The 23,953-nt window shown below is 40.0% G+C and overlaps 1 protein-coding gene across 2 annotated transcripts in view; it reads right to left on the bottom strand.

The window, feature by feature from the left end:
- Nucleotides 1-1,116: 1,116 nt before the first annotated feature.
- LOC141766689 (alpha-1,3-mannosyl-glycoprotein 4-beta-N-acetylglucosaminyltransferase C-like) overlaps nucleotides 1,117-23,953 on the bottom strand; it is a 48,567-nt gene continuing 25,730 nt past the window's right edge. For both annotated transcript variants that reach the window (XM_074633738.1, XM_074633739.1), the window contains exons 3-5: nucleotides 4,081-4,214; nucleotides 3,569-3,716; nucleotides 1,117-3,484 (exon numbers count right to left, since the gene is read on the bottom strand). In XM_074633738.1, the coding sequence (XP_074489839.1) occupies nucleotides 2,325-3,484; nucleotides 3,569-3,716; nucleotides 4,081-4,206 (1,434 nt within the window). In that variant the 5' untranslated portion in view covers nucleotides 4,207-4,214 and the 3' untranslated portion in view covers nucleotides 1,117-2,324. The remainder of the gene's footprint in view (nucleotides 3,485-3,568; nucleotides 3,717-4,080; nucleotides 4,215-23,953) is intronic.

Genomic DNA, 23,953 nt, shown 5'->3' with positions numbered 1-23,953 from the left:
TTTGATTTAATTTAAATTAAGTTAATTTAAGTTGAGGTATACATCTACTTGTAATTGGAGTCAAAAATGCAATAACCCGTAAAAATGTAAGACTTATTATTACTGGTTTATTTTATTTTGTTTTGTTTTGACCCCCATTATTATTACTTACTATTATTATTACTGGTATTATTACTGGTATTATTAGTATTATTATTTATACTGTTGGGTTACTTGATCAAAACAACGTGTCTTGAGTGGTTTTCTGGCTAAAGTTAACACTATTTCGTTGGTACTATATTGACGCATTCTGGGTCAAATTTTAACCCAGTGATTTTTTGTGTGCTGTCTCTCTTATTAGATTGAAATAAATATAAATTAATATAAACACTCTAATAAGTTATAATAAATGAATATGTAAAATCATATTATTACATTAACTGCAACATTTTACTTATACAAGCTGTCAGCTATTTTAATAGTTTGTAATAGTAAGACTAACTTACCATGATATAACTTGAGCTATAATAACTAATAATTCACAATGGTCTGGTAGTCAACCATGAATTACAAGTACTTTACAGGCCTTATAAAGTGAACATTTGCAGATATCGCAATAATGTGATTCTATATTTTTTTTTAGGCAATTTATAAAACATTATATGAGGATTTTTAACATTTTATTACATTAAAACAAGAAACTTTCTTGGTTCAATTGCTGAGTTATAAAGGTGTTTTTGTGTCAATGTTTAAGTTTACCAGCAGATGGTAGCAAAACATAAACAAACAAAATGAAGCAGAAGCTAAAGGCAGAGACACAGATGCATTAAGAGAGATAAGTTCTTTTAATAAATCAGTTGTCAGAGCTCAAACTAATTCTGTAAATTATATAAAATATAAGCTTTTAAAATGGTTAAAAATAACATGAAGCCGTTGACGATGTCAACAGGATGTTTGGTGACATGCCAACCTGCAAACTCCCAGTTTCCCATTAAGAAAAAATAAAGATATTAGTGGGAAGCTCTTTCCAACACAAGTTAAATTCCCTCCAGTCTTCAAGGAATCAGGTAATTACTGACAAGATAATACCAGTTGATTGTGCTTTGTAGGAGAAAGAAGTCACATGACACAGTGGACTCATATTAGAGGATATTAAAAGGATTTTATATCATATTCTCACACATTCAAACGGGGGACACTTCTTCCTGAGATCCGTCCTCAGGCTCGTTCTGATGGCTCTACCTCGGCTAAATCAATCAGAATTTCACATGAAGACGGGTCTAATGGGACATTTAAACTTTTCCTCCTTAGTTTTTTCCTTTCATATTTTTTTCAAGCTTGTGTTTAATTTTAGATGTACTGTAGGAAACAGTGCAGCATTGAACCCATCCTGGTTCATGTTCAGACTTAGAAACACAGTGGGAAATGCAGTTGATGATTGATTGAAAAATGTCCTGATAGTCCGACACGTTCTCTTCCCAAATCGTCACATACAGCCGCTTTTTCACATCCCTTGGCGTCACTTTAAATTTAGGCAACAAAACCACTTAATTAGGTTTAGGAAAAACAACACGGTTGGGCTTAAAACAGCTACGTTTGTACAATGAAAATGAGACTTAATGTTGGGAATACGGGACAAACAGCTGATTGTAACGTGACTCACAGGACACGAACAGCAGTCTCCTGGATGAAAGCCTTGTGTTTGTTGGTCCCATCAACCAGCCCTCCCGCTCGGTGTGTCTCTTTTCACTCTTTAAACTACGTCGCCACACTCCCCGTGCATTTTGACTGAGAGTTTACTGTTTCTGCGGATGTGTTTACATTGTAGTTAATGGAACACCCGGTGCGTCTCATACTGACGCTAAAGGGTGCCTTGTGCAGCGGTATCACACGCCATGACAAAGCCTCAGTATTTGACGCCCTGGGAATGAGAACGGACTGGATGATCGGACTGAATCACCATTTTGTTTCACTTCATTATAAAATTTTGATTTCCGACAAAAAACAATTGTGATTCAAGACGTCTGTAACCAGGTTATAAAAATGTAAGAAAACCGATGCAATGCCCCTTTAAGGTGCTATGACAAACAAACAAACAAACAGGAAAGCAGCCATGTATGAACAATTTTATATTTATATTTAGGAAAATGAACATACGTATAAAGGCTCCAGACTGTACAGATTTGTCATTTTAATACAATCACATTGAAAACAACCCAAGAAAATATGGATTGCTTTGAATCCCATAAACACATATTTTATTTCCCAGAAGTAGTCCAAAATGAACTTGCATCCAAAATGAATACTGTACACACATGATAATTTAAAAATGTCCTCTGTTACATTTAAAACTGACTCACGGGCTGCGTGGTCCATAAACTGATAGTTCTTATGATGAGCCATTCTTTCTGATTGGCGGTGGCGACAACTCGCACACACTCGATGTCGAAGCCGATCTTGTGGTCCACGTTGTTCACCTCGATGCTGCCGCCTTTAAACTCTCCTAACGTGATGTAGGACGAACACTGACGTCCCTGTCTAGTGTCCACAGCCTTCTGTCCGACCTCCAGAGCTCCGTGGTGGAGAATGTCATTTTGTCTGTCCTCTGTGCCCGTCACGATTTTAATTCTGCTGATTTTTATTGATTTATTGAAGATTATGACAAAGAAGTCTCCGGTGCACGGAGGCTTCCCCCAGAAATACTCATCAACAGTGCTGTACGCCTTGGTGGCGTCATAGTTTTCAAAGACGTTGATGTTTGTGTAAAGGCTGGCGGGCGGGTTGTCGGGAATGTCTATGGAGTCTTCCTCGAAGTCATCGTCCTTCAGCTTGTTCTCGGCTCCTTTGTAAGAGGAGTAGTAGCCCATGTGCTGGAACAGCGAGGGCTTGAAGCGGATCACGTCCTTCTGGGCCAGCAGACCCCTGAAGTGGATGAGGAGCCAGTCGCAGGGCATTTCCTGGTAGAACATGAGGAGGAAATGAGCCAGACGTGGCAGGTCTCTGGAGTGGTACAGCTTCCCGATGTAGCCCAGTTTGGAGAACTCCAGCATCACCCAGTAGGAACCCTCTCTGGAGGTGATCACCTTCTTCAGCGCCGTCAGGAAGTTCCTGGAGCAGCGCACGTCGTCCTCTAGCATCATGTAGAAGTGAGAGAGGTTCGTGCAGAAGTTGAGGAGGAAAGCGTAGTCCACATTCTGCTTGGAGCGGAAGCGGACCCGGTCCTCCGGGTCGTTGTAGTTCCTTTTCAAGCCGTCCAGAGACGGGTAGTACTCCTCTGGGGCCTGGATCACCAGGAGGCGTCCCGCTATGATGTGGTGGGCGAACTTCCTGGTGATATCCTGCACCAGGTTCTCACACCAGACCAGGTCAAAGTCTGCCAGGTGGACCACGACCACGATCTCTTTGAGTTCCTCATAACTGGACTGATCAAAGATGGATTTGATCGTCTCTAGCAGGTAATTCCCCTTTTTCCTCTTGACAGATGACAAACCAATGGTGAGATACTCTGTGGACAGAAACCATTTAGTCGCTTCATTATGGAACAAAACACTAACATCATAGCAGTATCACCTTGAGTGGAAATACCTACTTTTGCGTGGCAAAGGAATTCCAGCAAGGTAGCGATACGTCACATTAATAGACCCAGAGAAGTTAGACAGATCTCTGAATGTGTGCACGTATCTCTCAGAGTTTGTAGGATGCATCAGTGTCTCTCCCAGCTGTCTTTTTTCAGCCTCCTAAAATTACAAATGACAAGAACACACTGAGTAAAAACCAGTGGTGGAGGAAGTATTCAGATTCATAAATGTTCGTCACAATTACCCAGAGTAGTAGTGTACATGAAATGATTATCAAAAATAGTTGCCATATAATTTTCTGTCAATCAAATAATCGACTAATCATTTCAGCTGTAGTTGTTCATTTTCATGTTTTGTGTGCAAAAATCTTAATTTGAAAAGTACGAACGTGGCATGAGGAGAAATACAAAGTAAAGTACAAGTACGTCAAATGTTTATTTAAGTATAGTACTTGTATTGGTTGGACATTAAGCATCCAAAGGCAATTATCAAGGATGAAGCTGTCAAAGGGGAGAAATCTTACCAGCACAAATCCATCATCCATGTAGAGGTTGAAGAAGAGGAGGAAGGTGATGAGGAAGCCGAGGAAGGGGAACATGGATCGTTTCCTGAAACACCTCATCTTGTCCATGGACTTCCACATGAGCATCAAGATGACTGCAGGAAATCAGAGATAAAACAGAGAGTTGGTACACATGGCTAGCTACATATATATATATATATATTTTTTTTTTATTTAATCCTTTGGAACATGTGGGTTATGACATCAGTATTAAGGATTAGTCGAATGACAAAGAGCTCAACATCTGCTTTAATCAAAATGCATCACTTATCAGAACTGAACTGATGTTTTACTGAAACAAAAAGTGATAAAAGACGTCATGTATCATAATACTGAAGCAAGTCAATTAAAATTTTTTTTTTCTTTTGATAACATTAATTATTTAAGTCATTTAATCAAGCAACAAATGCCATTGTACCAAATTCGAGTGAGTCAGTATTATGAACTAAGAGGAATTTGCATGTTTACAAAAACAAAGATTAGAACAAAAGCAAAAAAAAGACATATAACAGTCAAAGAAGTTAATTTGTGTAATAGTTTTGAAAATGAAATGAACACAGTTAGTAGATTTAGAGAGAGAAAGAGGGTATGACACTATGGTCGTGGTAAACACATGCTTGAAGTTGTGAATTAATCAAAAACACTTGCTTAGTTTAGGCAACAAAACCACTTAGTTAGGTTTAGGAACAAATAACATTGTTGGGCTTAAAACTACTAAATTTGTAGAGTGAAAATGTGACTTGAGGTTGTGAACATGAGACATAAACAATCAGCTGATTGTAAAGTGAAAGTGAAACCTAAGACACGGGACGCGAACAGCTGTCTCCTGGATGAAAGCCCTGTGTTTGTTGGACCCATCCACCTCCACCCGCTTGGCATGTATCTTTTACACTTTTTAAACTACGTCACCACATCACTTTCTCTGTGCGTTTACTACTACTGCTGTGGAAGAAGTAAAACCCGGTGTGCGTCATAGCGCCGCAAAAGTGTTCCTTGTGCAGCGGTATCGAATGCCAACGGCCGTGACAAAGCATTGGTATTTAACGCCCCTTGGAGTGAGAAGTTTCTGGAATGTTAGTCCAGTATACTCTCTCTCGTTTTAGCTCATTTTTGGTCTCTACCAACTTCTGAGATAGATATTTGGTTCTTTAGCTGATAAATGCTCCTCTATGTTCACCAGCTAGTTGCTAACTGTGTCTGTGATGGGCAGGTAGTGTACAGTGGGTTAATCAGAGCTTTTTCCACTGGAAACAGGGTTGATGAGAGCTGTAAGAGAAAACCAAAACAATAAAGTTGTGTGCCGTAAATAAAACAAAACAATGAGCTAAAAGATGGTAAAACGCACTGCAGAGCTGAGAGGAACTGCAGAGTGGGATAATAACTCTCACATCCTTTCACATTACTCATTTGATCCATTGTTCATATAAAAATATCGATTAGTGCAGCTTTAATTAACAGAATCATTAGTCGCAGCCCTGAAGTATCAATCACAGCGCCGGATGGATATTCATCTTTAATTGGGTTGTGATGAGGTGCTCAGTGTGACAGATGTGGCCATCAGCACTGACACAGAGATACAGACGGCTGATTTCAAGGTTTATCATTGGATTAAGCAGAATGATTGCTAATAATGGATCATTTTGGTCGTTAATCTAACCGCTCATGATGTTTCAAAACTTATTAACCGCCAGTGACATCTCTTTATAGGAAACAAATGCCTCCGGCCTTGTTCAGTGTGATATTTTACTCGTAGTGTTGACAGTCTTTTAAAGTAAAAAAGAATTACTCTGCTCACTATCTGTCCTATTTGGCACCTCATCTGAAAAACTACTGATCCCACGACACCCTCCCTAATTCTGATGTTGCGTAACACAAAAACCAAGCCTTCGATGTGAGAAACCGTGAGCTCCCCGGTGACGGGGACAATTATGGCATAGGCCCGCGCGGCTGCCGCTGGGCCCAATAACTCAATAAACAACTTATTATTCATTGTGGTATCATCTACCATCTGCCAGAGAAGTAAGCCATTTTGTGTTTGTGCCACGAAAAAAAAAAAAAAGAAGCTCCACCTGAGAGATGGAGCGGAGTAAGTGGAAACACAATGACAGCTGTGAGTCAATATTATGAGTCCTCATAAAAAGCACCTCCACACACACACACACACCATTATCTGAGATAGCAGCCGGCAAAATCAGATATTCAGACGACGGAAGAATATCTAACAAGGCAAAATAATGGCCACAAGCTTCGTCTGCGAGAGAAAATACTGCTAAGAAATTTAATTTTTGTTTGCCTTCTGCGAGTGAATCTAAACAACAAACAAGCCTCCCATAGGTCACGTACATTTATATGGAAATGAGGGTACGTCTATGAATAAATAAGCACCATTTGTTGGGTCTGTTTGCTTTAGTTTAAAATGCCTCTCTGCCAAGTTGTTTTTTTGTTTTTCCTCAGCAAATTATCAGCGAGTGTGCCCCGTGAGCTCATTTCTACGACTGAAGTCATTTTAGATTAGAGTAAAATAGTAACAGGTAGGGAGGAATACCAATGAGTTTCAAAGTCCTATAGGAGGGTTTATCTTTACCAGTGCACATTAACAACAGTCTCTCCAGAGCAGAGAAGGAGAGGAGATTTGCCCTGTCCACTAATCTTTTGTTTTATAAATGAAAAAGTAAATCACAGCAGACTTTAATATAAGTACAAGCCTGGCTCTTACGGCTTACAGGTGAATCTTCATGGATGAAAAATGAAGTGAGTAAAATGAAGCTGGATGATTCAAACATTTCCAGAATCTACATCTAAGCAGCTTCAACAATAGCTTGTGGACAAATTATGTTTATAGGCTCAGACTAAATTGTCCTAAGACATTGGAGCACTGCAGCAGATTTTATTAAATTAGGGGCACTCTTATATTGCACATTAAGGCAGCCGGCAGTCACACGCTCTGGTTATACCGCAGCACAAAGGATTTTTTTCTCCTCCCATGTGACATAAATGTGATGTTTTTTCTGATTAGTCTGAAGAGAAAAAAGCTGAACAGCCACGTTTCTTTCAACTAAAACTGGAATCAACCCAGTACTTATAGCCCTTACCATATCTTATCTTAACCATAGTTTATTTTGAGACTGTCCTCCCCTAAAACACGACCCCAGAGGTTGTTTGTACAAGCAGCTTATTATGACTGATATCTACGTTTATTGTTAGGAGGCGACCTCTAGTGGTCGTCGTAATTACAATAGAAGAGCTACAAGGACGTGTTGCCCCCATAGACTGTATATAAGACGTGGACGTAGTCACCGCGACATTGTGGACTACCGTTTTGAAGCCTTGAGTTTTGGGGCTTTTTGCAACCAGAAGTGACACGAGAGGGTGGAGCTAAGTACAACCGAACACTGAATAAGACATTTTTAAGACGACCAAAATGTTACGATTAATTTTCATGAACTGAAAACACACTGCGAAAGGGTTAAAGTACTAAGACGAAAACACGGACAACTCCCAGACCAGACAAAGCCGTGGTAGCGACCTGTCAGTCACAAGGTAGCCACGCCCTAAAGCATCCCCTGCTTTATGGTCTATTTGACTCTAAATGGGACCATAATTTACTAAATGGACATCATGCTGTATTGAAGAAGACATGAAACTAGCGATTGAGACCATAAACTCATGTTTACAATGTTTACTGAGGTAATAAATCAAGTGAGAAGCAGGCATACAATCAGACTTCTTTTTGCAACCAGAGGAGTCGCCCCCTGCTGGCTGTTAGAAAGAATGCAAGTTTAAGGCACTTCAGCATTGGCTTCACTTTTCAGAAACGAAGGTTACCCGCTGACTGTCACTCAGCATGGCGCAGGTATTTAGATTATGACTGGAGCAAAGGAGGAAGTCAGGTAATGTAGTATAAAGAGCAGCAAAGGGAGGAGGTCGCCCACATCTTTCAAAATCCAGTTTGTAACACAGTCTTTCTATTCAATCCAAGATAACTTTGATAACATCATCAGGGTGATTTTGTAAGACTTTAGAAAGCTCTTCCAGAATCAAAGGACATTAACTGTTTTCACAAGCTGAGTAGTACTACTTGTGATGAGTAAACTGATCTTCATACTTACAATCAGTGGAGTATCCCCTTTAAGGGCTTTGGCATTAGACGTAGTGTGGGGTTTTGCAGGATCATCCAACATTGACGTTTTCAGCCCATTATGATATAAACCTCAGAACAGAAAAAGCTGTCAGGGTGCAACAAACACAGCTGAGAACAAGCAGAACAACCTGAGGTGTTAGAAAATGTCTTTTTGTTGGTGTGAATCTGCACATCCATAGATTTTTTTTTCAAACATCTCTGTCAGTGCGTATCGGAAACAGATCGTGGAATTAACACCTCAAAAAAAAAAAAGTCTGATTTGAGCAGTAATTTGGAGAATTGGCGGGCTGCGGTCTGAAAGTTAGAGGAGACGAGCTTGATGCTGGAGGCTCTCAGAGTCAATAACTAGAACCAGCTGATTGTGGAGAATGAATGAGTGATGCTTTAAATTCAACAACTTTCATCAAGGTGCCCTTCAGCAAGGCACTTAATCCCAATTTGCGTCAGTAGCAGCAGCAGCAGCAGCAGCAGCAAAGCCTCCACCAGTAAAAGACTTTAGTGGTTGCACTGGGAGTGTGTAACGGTATGAAATGCTGAAACATTGTCTGCTTTCTCAGCGAAAACCTTCCCTGAATAATGTAAGAAATAAAAAAGATGGATGGGATACTTGTTGCTGCAGCGCCACGAGACTCCACAGTGATGAATCTACATGACAGCTGCTTCACATTATTGACTCAATGAACAGACAGGAAGTAGTTAATGCGTTAACTTTAGGTTGACCTGGTGCTGATTATTCTGTGAGCTCTGTAAATAAGTCATTCAGAAATATAATTTAGCTGCATTTTTCCTTCAAAGCACACTTAAATCCTGTACAAACTCGGCAGTAAATTGCGTGTTATGTGATCGGAGCACAAGAGGCTTTAAATACTAACAGAGGTGAGAATCCGATAATCCAACTTGCGTTCTAGTGTGAAGAGTGAATGCAGAGGCATTCCTGAATGCATTCAAGTTTTTCCAACTTTGTACTTTTGGTAACACTCCACATGCTTGAAAATTGCTTGTAGAGTACCTCAGGGGTCAGTATTAGGACTGAAACTGTTCATTCTGTACATAAATGATCTATGCAGAGTATCAAAAATATTGAAATTTGTTTTATTTGCAGATGATGCTAACATTTTTTGTTCTGGGGAGAATTTACAGCAGCTTCTGGAGGTGATCACATCAGAATATAGTAAATTAAAACAATAGTTTGTCATTAACAAATCATCATTAAATTTGGACAAAACAAAGATTATGTTGTTTGGAAATTGTAAAATAACCACTCAGGTACAAGTGAGGATAGATGGTGTAGATATAGAAAGAGTATATGAAAATAAATTTTTATCAAATTGACGGTCAAGTTTGAGTTTATTGACACTGGGTGATACATCGTGTAGAATTTGGATGATTGTTTATAAACTACATATGTGTATGCTTGAGTAAGTGCATTTGTGTGTATATATATATATATATATATATATACTGTATATGTTAGTAAGTTAGTTTATGAATTAGTCGCGAAGAAGGGGTAGGAAAAACTAAGTGTATACTTCCTCCTGCTCCTTTTCGAACATGTAACATTTAATTTGTGTCTATGATAATCATTTACTGAGTATGTGTTTAAGTTTATCGTTCATTTAATTTTACTGTTAGTTTTATTTGTATCTTTTATTTTGTTTCTACATGTTCGAAATAAAATATAAACAAACACTTTATAATAACCATCATTTAAAAATTGAAAATTGAAAGTTAATTAAACTTAGTTTATAGTCATTTTACTGTAAAAAACAATGAAATTATAATTATTAATGTTTACTAATTATTAGTAATGCTATAATTTCTGTTATTTTATCAATAGTTTGTATGATATGAAATATTAGAATATAAATATGAGTATGAAATATGAAAGTTAAAATATGAAATATGAAAATGTTTCGACAGGACGCCGTTAGTCTCGAACCCTGTGTGGGAGTATCTTTTAACATTTTAAAGCACATTTATCACTTTAATTTTGCTTTCATCAACTCCTTTTCATAATTTTGTTTTTCTGACTTTCATTCGTCATTATTCTGAACTCTTGTTTCTACATTTCTCGCTGCTGTTTTATCTTTGTATGCTGCATAAAGGGCCTTTCAGTGTATGACCTTGAATAAATAAAAGCAGACTGAAAGTGATTTTCCTTCAAATTTCTTGAAAGTTCAGCGCCCACTGCAACTTCAACAATAATAATGATAATGCCTTTGCAATAAGATGTTTTGGAATTGACCATCGTGGCGCTGAGATGTGCTCTGGAATCTGTGCCAAGGGCTGTTAATGGCTTTTTTTTAAATCCCCTCTAGTTTATGAACTTCACAGAGCCTTGTGGAACTCTGTGAATATAATTTAATACACAATGCGCGTCTTAGATACTATATCCAGCTATTATTCTCCATCTCCATCCTGCCTCAGCGGGCCTCGGGCAGAGAGCTAATGTGGGTCAAAGCACTGACTGCTGAGGAGAGCCCATCCTCATTACAGTCGCCACCGCTGGGACTGAAAAAGCCTTTCATGTTCGTCTTTGACCTGAAAGGTAAATACACTCCAGATGCAATTTACATGTACTGCAGGGCCGCGCTGCGCACCAGTGCCACGCTTCAGAAGCAGAGAGATGAGTTTGACTCCTTTAATCATGAGTATCACGAGCTGCTGCACTTTACAGGCAACCGTGATCATTGATTACAGAGATCGGATTATTTTAAACAATGGTTTATGATAATCTGAAAAAGGTTTAATGCAGCAGTAGTATATTGTATTGTTTTGGATTTAAGTTTGAGTTTTAAGAAGCTAGACGGGAAACATTAGTGACGTTAGTGACCAACAATTAGTGAGAAGCTATTTTTGAATTGATCAGATATATCATATATGTGTTTATGTCTGCTGATAAACTATCATAACAAATTGAAGTGCAAAAATGCCAAATATATGTTTAAAAGAGTACTCCACAGATTTAGCATTACACTCCTATAACAATGTCGGTCTCACAATGGACAGTTTTTAAAAAATATATAAAAATCGACTCAGCAGAACCAGAAATATCATCTATTTTTATTCCAGGCATTCCAGGTGCCTACATTACCCACAATGCAACTAGACCTAGTAGTTGCTAATGTAGCCTCAAGCCGCTATAGCCTCAAGCAGAGATGAGGAGCCGACTAAAAGGTCTGTTAAACTCACTTCTTTCGCAGCATGCTTTTAGTGCATGTTCGTGCATGTTAGCATGCAGGCTGTTTCTCATACAACGTTCGGAGCTATTGTTACAAAAAGTAATGCACAGTAATTCGTATACATATCCCACAAAATCAATTTGTATATAACCCACGTAATCGTGAACCAGGACAGGTGACTTAGAATAAAGAGCGACAAACATCGGAAGGAGGTCCGGCTGGATTTGTGGGTCCAAAAAACCTTGGACTTTCACCCAGGAGACTGCTGTTCGTGTCCCGTCCACGAAAAATAAGGAATAACTTTTTGTAAGATATCATTTGAAGCGTTGAATGACAACCTTTAGCAGGAGGAAACAGACTTTGATGTGTAAATTCCCCTTTTAGACAATTTGTCGCTGTTACATAGTTTGTCCACCAAAGAGTGGTAACAAGTTTATTTTTCATCTGTAAAATGTCCCATTCAGTACTCAAATGTTATCATGCTTTATTACACGGCTGTGTTGAATACTCGATTCTGATGAGAGACCCCTCCGTGAATGGCCGGCTGGCTGTACATTATCCCTTACATAATGCTGAACTGAGATGCAAACGTGGAACCTGCTACACATCCGCATGTTAGTATTGTCATTGTGAGCATGCTGACATTTACCTCATAGCACTACTGTGCCTACAGTATGAGTGACCTCACAGAGCTGCTAGGCTCTTAGTCGTGTTCTCAACTACCTACAGAGTGGTTGTATTTTAAAAGCAGTAGCCTATTGAAGTTAATCTTATTTAGACATGACGCAGAATTTCAGCACTTTGTGAAGAACAAACTGATTTTGGTGCAACGCCGACTGAAGATGTATATTGTTAGTTATTATATATTCATATGACGCTCATGTGATATGATCAGAAGCTCCAGAACAGCCACTAAATGGACGGACAAAGATGAACTTTGAACCTCAGCATACGAATACACACAGTCTGACTGTACAAACGGAAGGACATCAGGCCAACAGCGTGAACAGACAGCGGATTGGACAGGCTGTCGGACACTTCATTAATTTAGCAGGAAACACACTGAGCCTGTTTTTACATCACAGAGCACAAAAGCTTGTGTTTGAAATTCAGCGTCAGTCTGCACACCAACACAACTCTGCCTTTGGCTCATTTCCCGACCGTTTCTAAGCTTCCTGTAATAAGTAACATGAATATGTAGGACTGTTAGAGTCGCAGTGAATCCATATGCAACGCAGAATAATAATGAAGAGGAAAATGCTCTCAATAAATGCAATTAATCTCTTATAAAACGGTCACTCAGTGCCTCTAATGAGATGCCATTTTAATAAGCATGTGTGTTGAACAACAATGCCATTTGGTGAACACTGTTGTTCATTTGTCTGTTGACATCCAGGCAGCGTATGAAGCCACACGGACCCTGCTGAGTGTTTGTGCTTGTTTGTTTGAGTGTGTGGGTGAGGTAGGAAAACTATTGATGAAGTGTCACCAATAAAAACGTGTTGGTGCTGTTCGTTTAAATGTTTTAACCTTGAGTATGTATTTTCAGCAGAGTCTGTTTACACCGTTTGATTAATCTGTCAATAAATGAGAAGAAGATGAGACTGAAGGAATTTATGGAACACTGTGTGAATAATATGAGTAAGCAATATGAAACTAAATCATGGTTAAGTGGCTTTAACTATGATTTCATTTGACTGGAACACTTGTTTTAGAGCGCCTAGAAATATGTGAGTCTGAACGTTCATTGACCTGAACAGCAGTTATGCCGGGATCAGACTACACGATATCAGCCCGATTATAGCCCGACACGGCCGTCGTAGGGGATCGGGAACGACAAATAGTGTCGTGTGCGAAAATCGATCCTCTTATCTCGTGTAGTGTGTCATAATACACGACAACCGACGCCACGTCTGGGACGCCCAACGACACCCCGAGGAAAAGTCTAGCCTGTCAGAATTTTTCGTCTTGACACGCTTAGTGTGACATCTCCAACGACGTGTTCCTTTGCGTTGACCAATCAAGTGCTCTCTCCAGCGAGCAGTCGCAGTCAGGTCACTTGGTAATAAACATACATGGCGAAAAGGAGGAGGGATGCCGAGTTTGCTGCTGTCAGGTGGGACGACGAAACTGACGAAATATTCATTGAGTTGTGGCAACTGTACTCCTGCTTATTTGACGTTTCGTCGAGGGAGTACCATGACAGAGTCAAAAAAGACAAATGTTGGCGAGAAATAGCGGAAGCACTTCATCAACCAGGTGAGTAGATATGCTATGATATGCTAGCTATGCCGGCATATCCCCGATCCTAATTGCAGGAATATGCTAAATTATCGTTACCCAAGCATTGACAGTTGCTTCAACCGCCTCCCGATGACGTCTGAACTCGTGCATGATCGTGGAATACGACGTGCCACGAGCCGGCGCTGTGATCGTTAGATCTGACATGATGACCATTGTCAAAGACAAAAATATCGTGTAGTCTGATCCCGGCATTAGACAAAAAAACTTAAATATAACAATAACTATTTCCTTCTCTATGTCCTCTGTTGCTGAATAAGACAACTGGTTGTCAGGGTTTACATTTTTTTTAAATAAATTTCATGTAAAAATCATTTCAGGTAAACGTCATTTAAGTAAAAGCTTGAAATCACAACTTTAACAACCAGATATCAAGGCTGAGGCAAGATTCTATGTACCTTAATAAGGGTTGCTGCGAGTTTGATTGAGGCACTGAAATGCAATTCCCTGGCCAGAATTAAAGTTGAAGCACGGATCCAGACTCAGAGGAAAATGTTAATAGAGTTCAGAGGGAGCGGGCGGTGGATTCATCAGCGAGTAAACAGCATTTCTTCCAGAAGAAAGCAAATCTTCTTGCTTCAAGCTGGGAGTTTTACCGACTGCATCTCTGCCTGGTTCGATGTGTTTACTTATTCATCAAGGTGGAGGGGGCCAGCTATTTTCTCAGACTCCAGGCTCCAGCAGTTACCCTCTTCCTGCTGTTGGACAAGAGGGGCAGACCCCATTAAAAATGCATTGGGAACAGGCGCGACTGCAAGAGCTTTGCCAAATATTCATGCACCCACGCTGCATGTTTGCTTGTCGGCATGCAGAGCTGATGCAACGCTCTCAGCAGAGAGGGTATTGAAGTTGATGCAGCATATCGTCTTTATTGCGAAAGGTTCTTCAAAGAGAAGTGGTTTTGCATGTTTTAGCCAACTTACTACAAATCATGTACATGAACGGTTTTCATTAATTTTGCACAAGCACGAGCAGGTAGGTTCAAAAGCACAAAAGAAAAGGAACCTGTAACATTTTATTCAAAAAGAAATGAGGAGTAACGAGGATCTTTTAGTAAAATGGAAGTACAAAGTGCAAAAACAAACCTAGGAAAAATTTCACAAAAGAAACCAAAGCCTGGATTATGGTCGCCGTAGCGAAGCCGGCGCGAGGTACGCATGCCAGAAAATAACACGATCGAGGCTTTTTTGTGTGGTGCGCGAAGACTCCACAAGTTGTCGCGGCGATTGATTGTGCACCTCTGAATTTTTGTAACCACTCGCACTGCGCCTTTCATTTCAACATGATCGCCTTCGAGGGAGGACTGGCCGAGCAGGTTCGCCTGTACATCTCTACAACTGTTCATTGAGAAACAGTAACATGACATTAAATTCTTGGAAAGAAATAGGCAACACACTGGGGAAAGAAGAGACTCTTCGCCGCAGGCTGTGAAAGAATATGAGAGGTCGTTTTGTAAAAGCTTAAAATAAAAGGTCTCATGGAAAGAGTGGAATGATAATATGTGCTGATTAGCAATAAATACAAAGTACAACTGAGGCTTAATGAGATTAGTTTTGAAACTATCTGGTCATAAAACAAAGTATTGGATAAATTAAAATGTCGAAATCTGTTCATTGAAATCTATCCAATAATCGTTGAGGTATTTCGGTCTGGATCAAAGTGGTTGGACCGACCGACATCGCCATCCCTAGAACCATGCTGCTCATGTGGCAAAAAACCTTATTGACGTGGTTTAAAAAGGCAAACAGGTCTCGTTTAAAGCCAGTGGGGCACACTCACATGCACTTAAAGCATGCATGGGTGACCCTCCTATGTCTACAAAGCATGAGGAAGCTCTGATTACAACAGACACAGAGGGAGAGTGACTTCACTCTCTGCTCTGGTAGACATTACTGCTCTATATCTTTACATAGACAATCGTTGTTTACTGCTGTATTGATGCTCTGAATATTTAATAGAGAACCTTTAAGCGAGTCATGAGAAGGGAGGAAAAGTACTTCCATTCAAGTAAAATAAGACGCCTATCAGGTCCCCCGCTATTGTTGATAAGTCTGCTGTTATTGCTATAATTTTCAAATCATGCAAATCAAATATTAGCATTGTTTTCTAACAGTTTATCCATTGGTTTCCATTATTATCCACACCATATGAAAATCAGTTAGCAGATTCTTGAAACAACGATGTAACATTGACAAAAATAAATGCAGATTGATGTTAGTTGTGACTACACAACACTTAGTTTAGTGTTTTACTGAAATCAGTGAAAAGAAACCAGTGGTTTCCAGGAACAGTAAGAAAAATACAACAAAAGTCTAAACCTGTTTTGTGTGCAATTAAAAATAATCACACATGATTTGTAGTTAAGGAGCTTAAAGTTGAAAACACATTGGTACGCAGAAAGCAGAGAGAGGCAAGCAAACTGTTAATTGAGGTTCTTTCTGTGACAGCAGTGATTTCTTTTGTAGCCGAGGGAAGACAAGGAATCACATCAGGGAGGCAGTGATGCAAGTTTCAGTTCTAACGTTTGATATCGGCGATCAAAACAAGACTTGAACTGACATGAAACAAACGCTACAGCTGTAGAGACCTTCTGATTTGTATAAGTACGTGGGATATGACATATTGGTGGCAAACTGCAGCAAGGTCTCAACACGGGTACATTTTTTCAGCACCATTTAAAGCATAAAATTGCCTACAGCCATGACCATATTCCTCCGTTAGCCACTGAGCCTCTCCACCAAAACTGTGGTAAAAAGCCTTCAAAGGTTCAAGGTTGCTTCAGTGGGATGTAGCTGAGCAAACTGTACTTGCAGCGTGTTTATTTTCCTTCCAGGTTTATGAGCGTTTACTGTAATAATCTGCAACATTTTTCTGCTTATTTTGGAGCTGCCATCAGTGATTTTATATAATGCAGCATTTATTCAATTAAGTTTTTCCATTTGCTTGTGCAGGTAATGATTTGGTGCAAACAGAAAAAAATTGCATTTGTTATTGGAGGATTTATTTACTCCAGGAACTTTTTTCTTAAAATGTGGTTTGACTAACTTGGGCTAACATGTTTTTTTTCATGCTAAAATAATCCTGTTAATTTTGGTTCTTTGAAAGCAGTTTGAGGATAGATATGAGATATTACAGGTGAATGTGTTTATAGGCTATGAGTGATGTTGGGCGCATGATTGGTGAGGGTTCCTGATGGAGACTTTTAGGAGATAATCATAAGCCAGCTACGAAAATGAAAGTCTCTTAAAAAGCAGTTTTAATTAAATTAAAAAGTTTTGGTGTTCAAATGACAAATTCATATTTTAATGTCAAATTAAATGCCATATGTTCTGGCTCCATTGGTCTTTTATTCCGATGTATATTCTATCATGTATAAGTAAAGGTAACTCTTAATTATTAAGTCACATGGGAAAAAGTTTTTAAAAGGGCTTGGGGGAATATCATTTTGACGTTAAAACATACGTACTTTGACCAGAATTTGAATGTTCAGATTTGAATACATAAGAAACACCACTGGGAAGTTACTGAATGATATAAAAACCTAAAAAAAGCCGGCCTTTAAGTGGTTTGGTTGGTGATGTCATTCAGCCTGTCATCAGTGACTCTGATAGATGCTCAACACTATTGATCAAATCATCATAAAGAAGAAATATTCATCATTCGTCTGGAAAGCGTTTATACCAGTGATGGGAATTTATGGGAAGCAGAAGTTGTCAGCGTTTGTTTGCACTGCCACGGGCTAAAACTCATTATTTTTACATCATTATATAATATTTCAAAGATATTATAATTTGCAGCAACTTTGACTTGTTTTATTAATTGGTAACAAACTGTAACAACATTCAAACATCTGCTTCTAAACTTGCAGAAAAACACAGATACAAGTGAAGTTTAGACAGGAAGAGAAGTTTCAAGATAAATCAATTAATCTCCTGAAAAACATGAAAATGATTGCAAGATTGTTTTTATGCTTCAAAAATGCTCTCTGATATATTTGCTTTGATCATTCATCAGTCAGCACAACACTGCTGACAACATATTAAATATAAGTGATGCAGAGAGGGAAATCTGTCCTGGCTTCAAAGTTACAGCAGAAATCACAATATGAGATAAAATAGTGGTACTATTATACTGGTTTTTAACAGTGGTGGAAGTATTCAAATAATTTACTTAAGTAAAAGTACTAATAGCACACTGAAAATACTCTACTACAAGTAAAGGTCCTGCATTCAAAACCCCAGTTAAAGCAGCAGTGGGTAGAAATGGAGCAAATATGATTAAAAAAATATATTTTTATGAAAATATATATCCTGAAAGTAGTGAATAAGACAGGTAATCTGAAAAAATCATGTGCCTCTGTGTCTTCCGGTGCTCCTAATGGCATCTGCAAGATTTAACAGGCCGGAGGAAAACAACCAATCAGAACCGAGCTGGAGCCTGCCGCCTTTGAGCAGCTGTCAATCACTCACAAACTCCGATCAAACGGTCAAACTAGGCAGCGCTGATCAAATATGAATCAATATTCTTTTACTACAAGGACTCAAATGTTTTCAGAAACATCTTGTAGTGTACTGTTTAGCTGTAAAATGAGGAAGGTTGTGACCCGGCAGCTATGTTGAGATCAGTTGAGGAAATACCAAGCCCTGCCCACCAACCGGAGCACAGCCAATAGGAACATGGCAGACTCCGTGGAGAGGACCCGCTCCATATGTAGATATTAGCGGCTCATTTTAAGGTAACGAAAACACAATGATTCTGAATATCAGGTGATTATACACTAAAGAAAACATACTTATTAATATTTTATTCCATTTCTGCCAATAGATCCCCCTAAACGTTACTGGTCCTTTAAAATGTTCCTTTCTGAATGTCGCAGAAAGTGATTTGATTGTCACAGTGTTTGACTTTGTGTGTCACTCCGTCTATTCTAGGCAAACAGCTTGTCTGACTATTATGTAGTGTTCAGGATCGGTGGTGGGCCATGATGACTAACTAGATTTGTGTGACGTCAAAGCCGAACTGAATGGTGGAAAAACACGACAGATTTGGGTGAGAAGCGGTGGACAGGAGGTGGGTGGTGTCGTGTTTGGTGAATTGGGTCATTTTGTGAAACATGATGACTTGGATAACATTTTCTCTGCTTGTGTTGATTTATCTAGGGAAACATATTCTGGGATAGGTGTGCAGCTAGAGTCAGGTGCTTTGCTCAAAGGCACGTGAGAACATTTCAAAGCTGACAAGAGATAAGAGAAGGAAAAGAGTTGTTTCTGTGTTTCATTTCACACACACACATGGTTTCAGCTCCATTAAGTTTTACTGCTTCTGGCTTCACTCGGCGTGCTCTTGACAGACGGTAAGAGGTTGTTTATATGTTGGAGACACACTGCATGTGAGTGTTAGTCAGCGTCAACTGAGCCCAGCAGCGGAAGAAGTACTCAGATCCTTTACTTAAGTCTTGTATCTGTAATTCAGTGACAGAAATAAAAGCACTGATAGTGAGGTATCCTGTCAGAGTGTTTGATTATTGCCACATTAACATCTACAGGGTGCAACGAAATACTGAACATATACAAAACTGGAGATATAAATAAAATAAAATCTCCAATATCGGAGGCATGAGGGTTAAAAATGGTATACGTTCAGTTCTGGAGATATTAATTTAATCTGAGAATCCGAATATAAACAACCAAATCACTTCTGTACAGTGGGAGGAAGTGGAGACGCGTCGTCCTTCTATATATACTCTCTATGTTGTTAACTAAGTGTGCAGATGGCAGGAGATGACAGTAGAGGGAGAGGAGAAAGTGGCGTGTTGAGACTGTGATGGACAATAAACAATAAACCTCATCCCTGAAGTATTTTGGTTTACTTTCTGCCTGCATCTATTTGTTACCCTGAATGAACTGGGATCAATGCCGAGCTCAGAGCCCCTGTGGGAGAAGGCAGCGGGCCGAGCAGGCCGAGCTCGCCCGAGCTCGCCCGGGTTCAGGTAAGGCCTGCATCCTTTGGTGTATGTTGTGGCCTGTTAGTAGCTGGTACAACCCTGAAGCATAGCAGTTATTCAATCTCTTACACACAACATTTTTACCAGTACTACCTGTGCAGTAACAAAATGTATTTTCCCAGTTGGGCCAGAGATTCATCTTCTACTTTCTGATCTAATTCTGGGAACACAAGTTCCTGCATTTTCTCTTTTCGCTGCCAAAGGATTGACACGCTGCTGATCTACCTGGGTGGAAATTTGTTTGTGAGGCTGGTGATGGAGGCACTCTGACTCATTAATCATTCATCGGGCGGAGGAGCGTCTGCTGAGAGCTGATTCTTGGCATTTAGACGGGAGGGAGACTACAGTAAACACATTTTCTGAGTGCTGCTCTATGGTCCACATATAATCAATTCTCCTGTTATTGCGTTTCACTTGCTGTGGGGCAATAGGGCGAAGGGATATGATATCGCCCAGGACTTGCCAATAATAAAATTCTATCAGCGAGAAAGCACCAGGGGGTTACTGGGAAGTGTCAACCTAGTCTGAACCACATTTTCAATAACAAACAGCCCTCCTGTGAGAAGTCAACAATGCCCCAAGGTGAGACGCGTGCTATTTGTCACTCCGGACGCATGACAATGTGCGTCGGATAAATGCAAAATATGTGCTATCCGCCCGTAGGGGGGGACTGAGATTTCACATCTGAAATGAAACTGCCTGAGAGGGAAATACAGAAGTCATTAAGTATTCTCTAAGCCCATCGCTTTCTCTCTGCTCTGCAGGAACCGGGGAAATACACGTCGAAGCAGACAGCAGTAAAAAGGGTGCAGTCTCATTGCCACTAGTTTGGGAGGTGCATGTGTGGGAAACAGATTTAGTGTAGAGATGCAATGGAATATGATGGGGGGAGAGGATGTTGGTCTCCATGGCGACAAGTGTGTAATGGAAACATCAGTGGCATCAGCTCTGCAGAGAGAGAGAGAGAGAGAGAGAGAGAGAGAGAGAGAGAGAGAGAGAGAGAGAGAGATAGAGAGAGAGAGAGAGAGAGAGAGAGAGAGAGAGAGAGAAAGAGCAGGAAGTAGAGGTGTCACAAAGCTCTGAAGCTCACTCAGTCGCTAAAATTCTCCCGATTTTTTTCCCACGAGACGACCATCCACAGATATGGTAATTAAGGAACGCAGAGCTCGATTCGCACTACAGCTGAACGTGTCCCAATTCAGATCCTCTTTCCCCACTTATGAGGGTGTTGGAGAAGGAGATAATTTGAGACAACATGTGAACAGCATGACGATAGAGAAAGCAGCTTTGTTGTCTACGTGTGACATGTAGTTGGAAGTTCAGATGAGAGAACATCAAAAGAAAATGTCTCTCTCTTGATGTATGTGCTCAATATGCAAAAAATGAAAGCTTCACATGGAAGAAACGGTACTTTCCCCATAACTGAGTGGCTTTGGCCATCATTTCTATTGGGAATAATCATACAGGCTGTTCTCATGCACTGTTCGTAGCTATATCTACAAAAATAAATGCACTGTAATTCACATATATATCCTACAAAATCAATTTGTATGTAATCCACGTTATCGTAAACCACAAAGTAAAAAGACACGACAAACACCGCATAGAGAGAAGGACGGGGTGGATGGGTGGGTCTAAAACCACCAGACTTTTGCCAACGAGACCAGCGTTTGTGTCCCGTATGAAACCAGAAGTCAACGTTGATTTATTTGTCAACTTCTGTACATAAGTAACGCCACTTCCATAGTTATTTTAACCCAAACCACGATCTTTTCCTAAACCTAACTAAGTAGTTTTGTTGCCTAAACCTAACCAAATTGTTTCCTGTGAAGACGTAAATTTATTTTAAAAAGACAAGCAGAAAATGACACATGTTGGACATTCGTAGGAAAACACCCAAAAAATGAGGAATAACTTTTCGTAAGATATCATACGAGCCGTTGTATGAGGATACGCCAAACCATAGAAATAGAATAAGAGTAGAATTGAATTGTAGACATTGAACTGTTAACCGTGGTCATTTGACTAGTACAAAAGAAAAGGGCGATAGTTGTGAGTTGTTAAAGTAACAGAGGTCGCCACAGAGGTCGTCACAGAGCTGAATCGACATCTGTTAAGGCCAATTCATACTTTCTTTCTTACATATGTATGTACATGTAAAAAGGGACAGGTGGTATGGTGGGACTACAAGCACACACTAAAGGCTACAGACTAAAGACTAAAGACATGACAGAATAAGTCAACGATACTTTTAGTTTCACACGGGACACGAACACCGGTCTCCTGGTTGAAAGTCTTGTGTTTGTTTGACCCATCCACCACCCCTCCTGTCCGCCCTGAACAGACTCTTACACTATTAATACTACATCATTTGCTGTGAGAGTTGAATAACGCAGTGGGTGGGTTTACATTAGAGTTAGTTGAAAGCTCGGTTCGTCACATACAGTTGCCAAAGTGTGCCTCCGTGCGTCGGGTTTCCGATGGGGCACACGGTGGTATTTGACGAGTTGGGAGTGAGAACGGGTTGGAGAAAGGGAAGGATTGCATATCCACAAGGACAATGTTCATGTTACTGCAGTAGATTTAAGCGAGAACTTGGTGTTAAGGTTGGGGAAAGATCATGGTTAAAAGAACAGAACACAGTTGCCTCTGTGATTACTTTCCAGAGTTTAAATATCAGTCTCATAAACCACTGTGCAGTATTTTTAGTGTTTGATAAAACTCAAAGCTACGGATGAAGATCCTTTCATGGTGGAAGACAGTTTTCATATAATTAGTCCACAATATCGTAGTCTGCACGTCAGAGTTCATGTTCGTTTCACTCTTATTCATCCATCTGCCGCTTGACATGCCGTCATAATTTTGGTTATCACCAACTTGGGTGTAAATTTGGCAGCAGTGGAAGCGTGGAGGCTTCTCTTACCCTCTGAACGCTTACTGACATTGCTGTCAGCTCATATTGATATCAGATATTCATTACTTCCAAGCAGAGTCGTGAACAGTGATCCAAAAAAATCAGATAGGAGTCAGAAATTTGGAGCTGAGCCCAAAAGCCCATGTTGTGAATGTAACCCGAGAGTGAGGGGCAACAAAATCATCATTACTCAGGTGCCTGCCAAGAGCGTACCAGAGAAGCTGCTACTATAAGATGAACATAATAGGATGCTAATAAATCCTCTGGAGAACACCGGGAGTTCAAAATTATGTTTCCCAGAATGCTCATCAATCAGACGAGCGAGAGGCTGACTTGCTCTTGGAAGGCGTTCTGTTTCAGCACAGCTTCGCTTCGTCTAGAGTACAACCCACACTCATGTTTTTCTCTAATATCTCAGTTTGATGTAAATAACCGTCATTTGATGAGTAATGCTACAATCTTTCACCGCTTCACTGTTACTCAGACTGGCAGCACTTCTTGCCTCCAACTTGTCACTGTCTGTTTTCTCCTGTCTTATCCCATTTTGTATTGTTGTGCCTGAGATGTTTAGGTTTGAATATTCAGTGCTGTTCTTGTACGTCTTTAGTGGCTTACTTTAATGCAGTTTAATGCAATTTTGAGCCATACGATGGATGGCAATGTCAGTCAATCGGTCGGGCAACCACTTTGATCCAGACTGAAATGTCTCGACAACTATAAGATGGATTGATATGAAATTTCATGCAGACATTCATTATCCCAAGAGGATCAATCCTAACGACTTTGGTGATCCCCTCACTTTTCCTCTAGCGTCACCATGAGGTTGACATTTTTGTATTTAAGTTAGTTTTCTCGACTGTTGGATGGATTGCCATGCCCCCCTCAGGAAGAATTGAATTAACTTTGATGATCCCTTCATTTTTGGCCGGACCGCAGAGGGCCAGCTCCACAAAGTCTGTCACTGAGTGATGAAGTTACACAATTGTTCGGCCAAGTATTGGAGTTTCCTCATTGGCCGTTGCTCTTTCAAAATGAAAAGGCGGGGAACAGTACTTTATGCAATTGAGCCAGTCCAGAACGACGAGTGCGGCTCACGAAACTTGGGAGCAAGCTGTGAAACTAGGCGATCTAGTTCTAAAATTAAACGAGATTAAGCAGTGGCATAGCCTATTTCTCGCTTAAAATGTTCGTCCACTAGAGGGTTTCGGACTGTCATCACGAGGCCTTTAAAATCATTAAAATCATCAGTAGACACAGATTCTATGGGAATTTAAAACAGGTTCCTTTCAGGT

Source organism: Sebastes fasciatus, chromosome 4 (genome assembly GCF_043250625.1).
Source record: "Sebastes fasciatus isolate fSebFas1 chromosome 4, fSebFas1.pri, whole genome shotgun sequence".
NCBI lineage: Eukaryota > Metazoa > Chordata > Actinopteri > Perciformes > Sebastidae > Sebastes > Sebastes fasciatus.
This window is presented reverse-complemented; position numbering and strand designations above follow the sequence as displayed.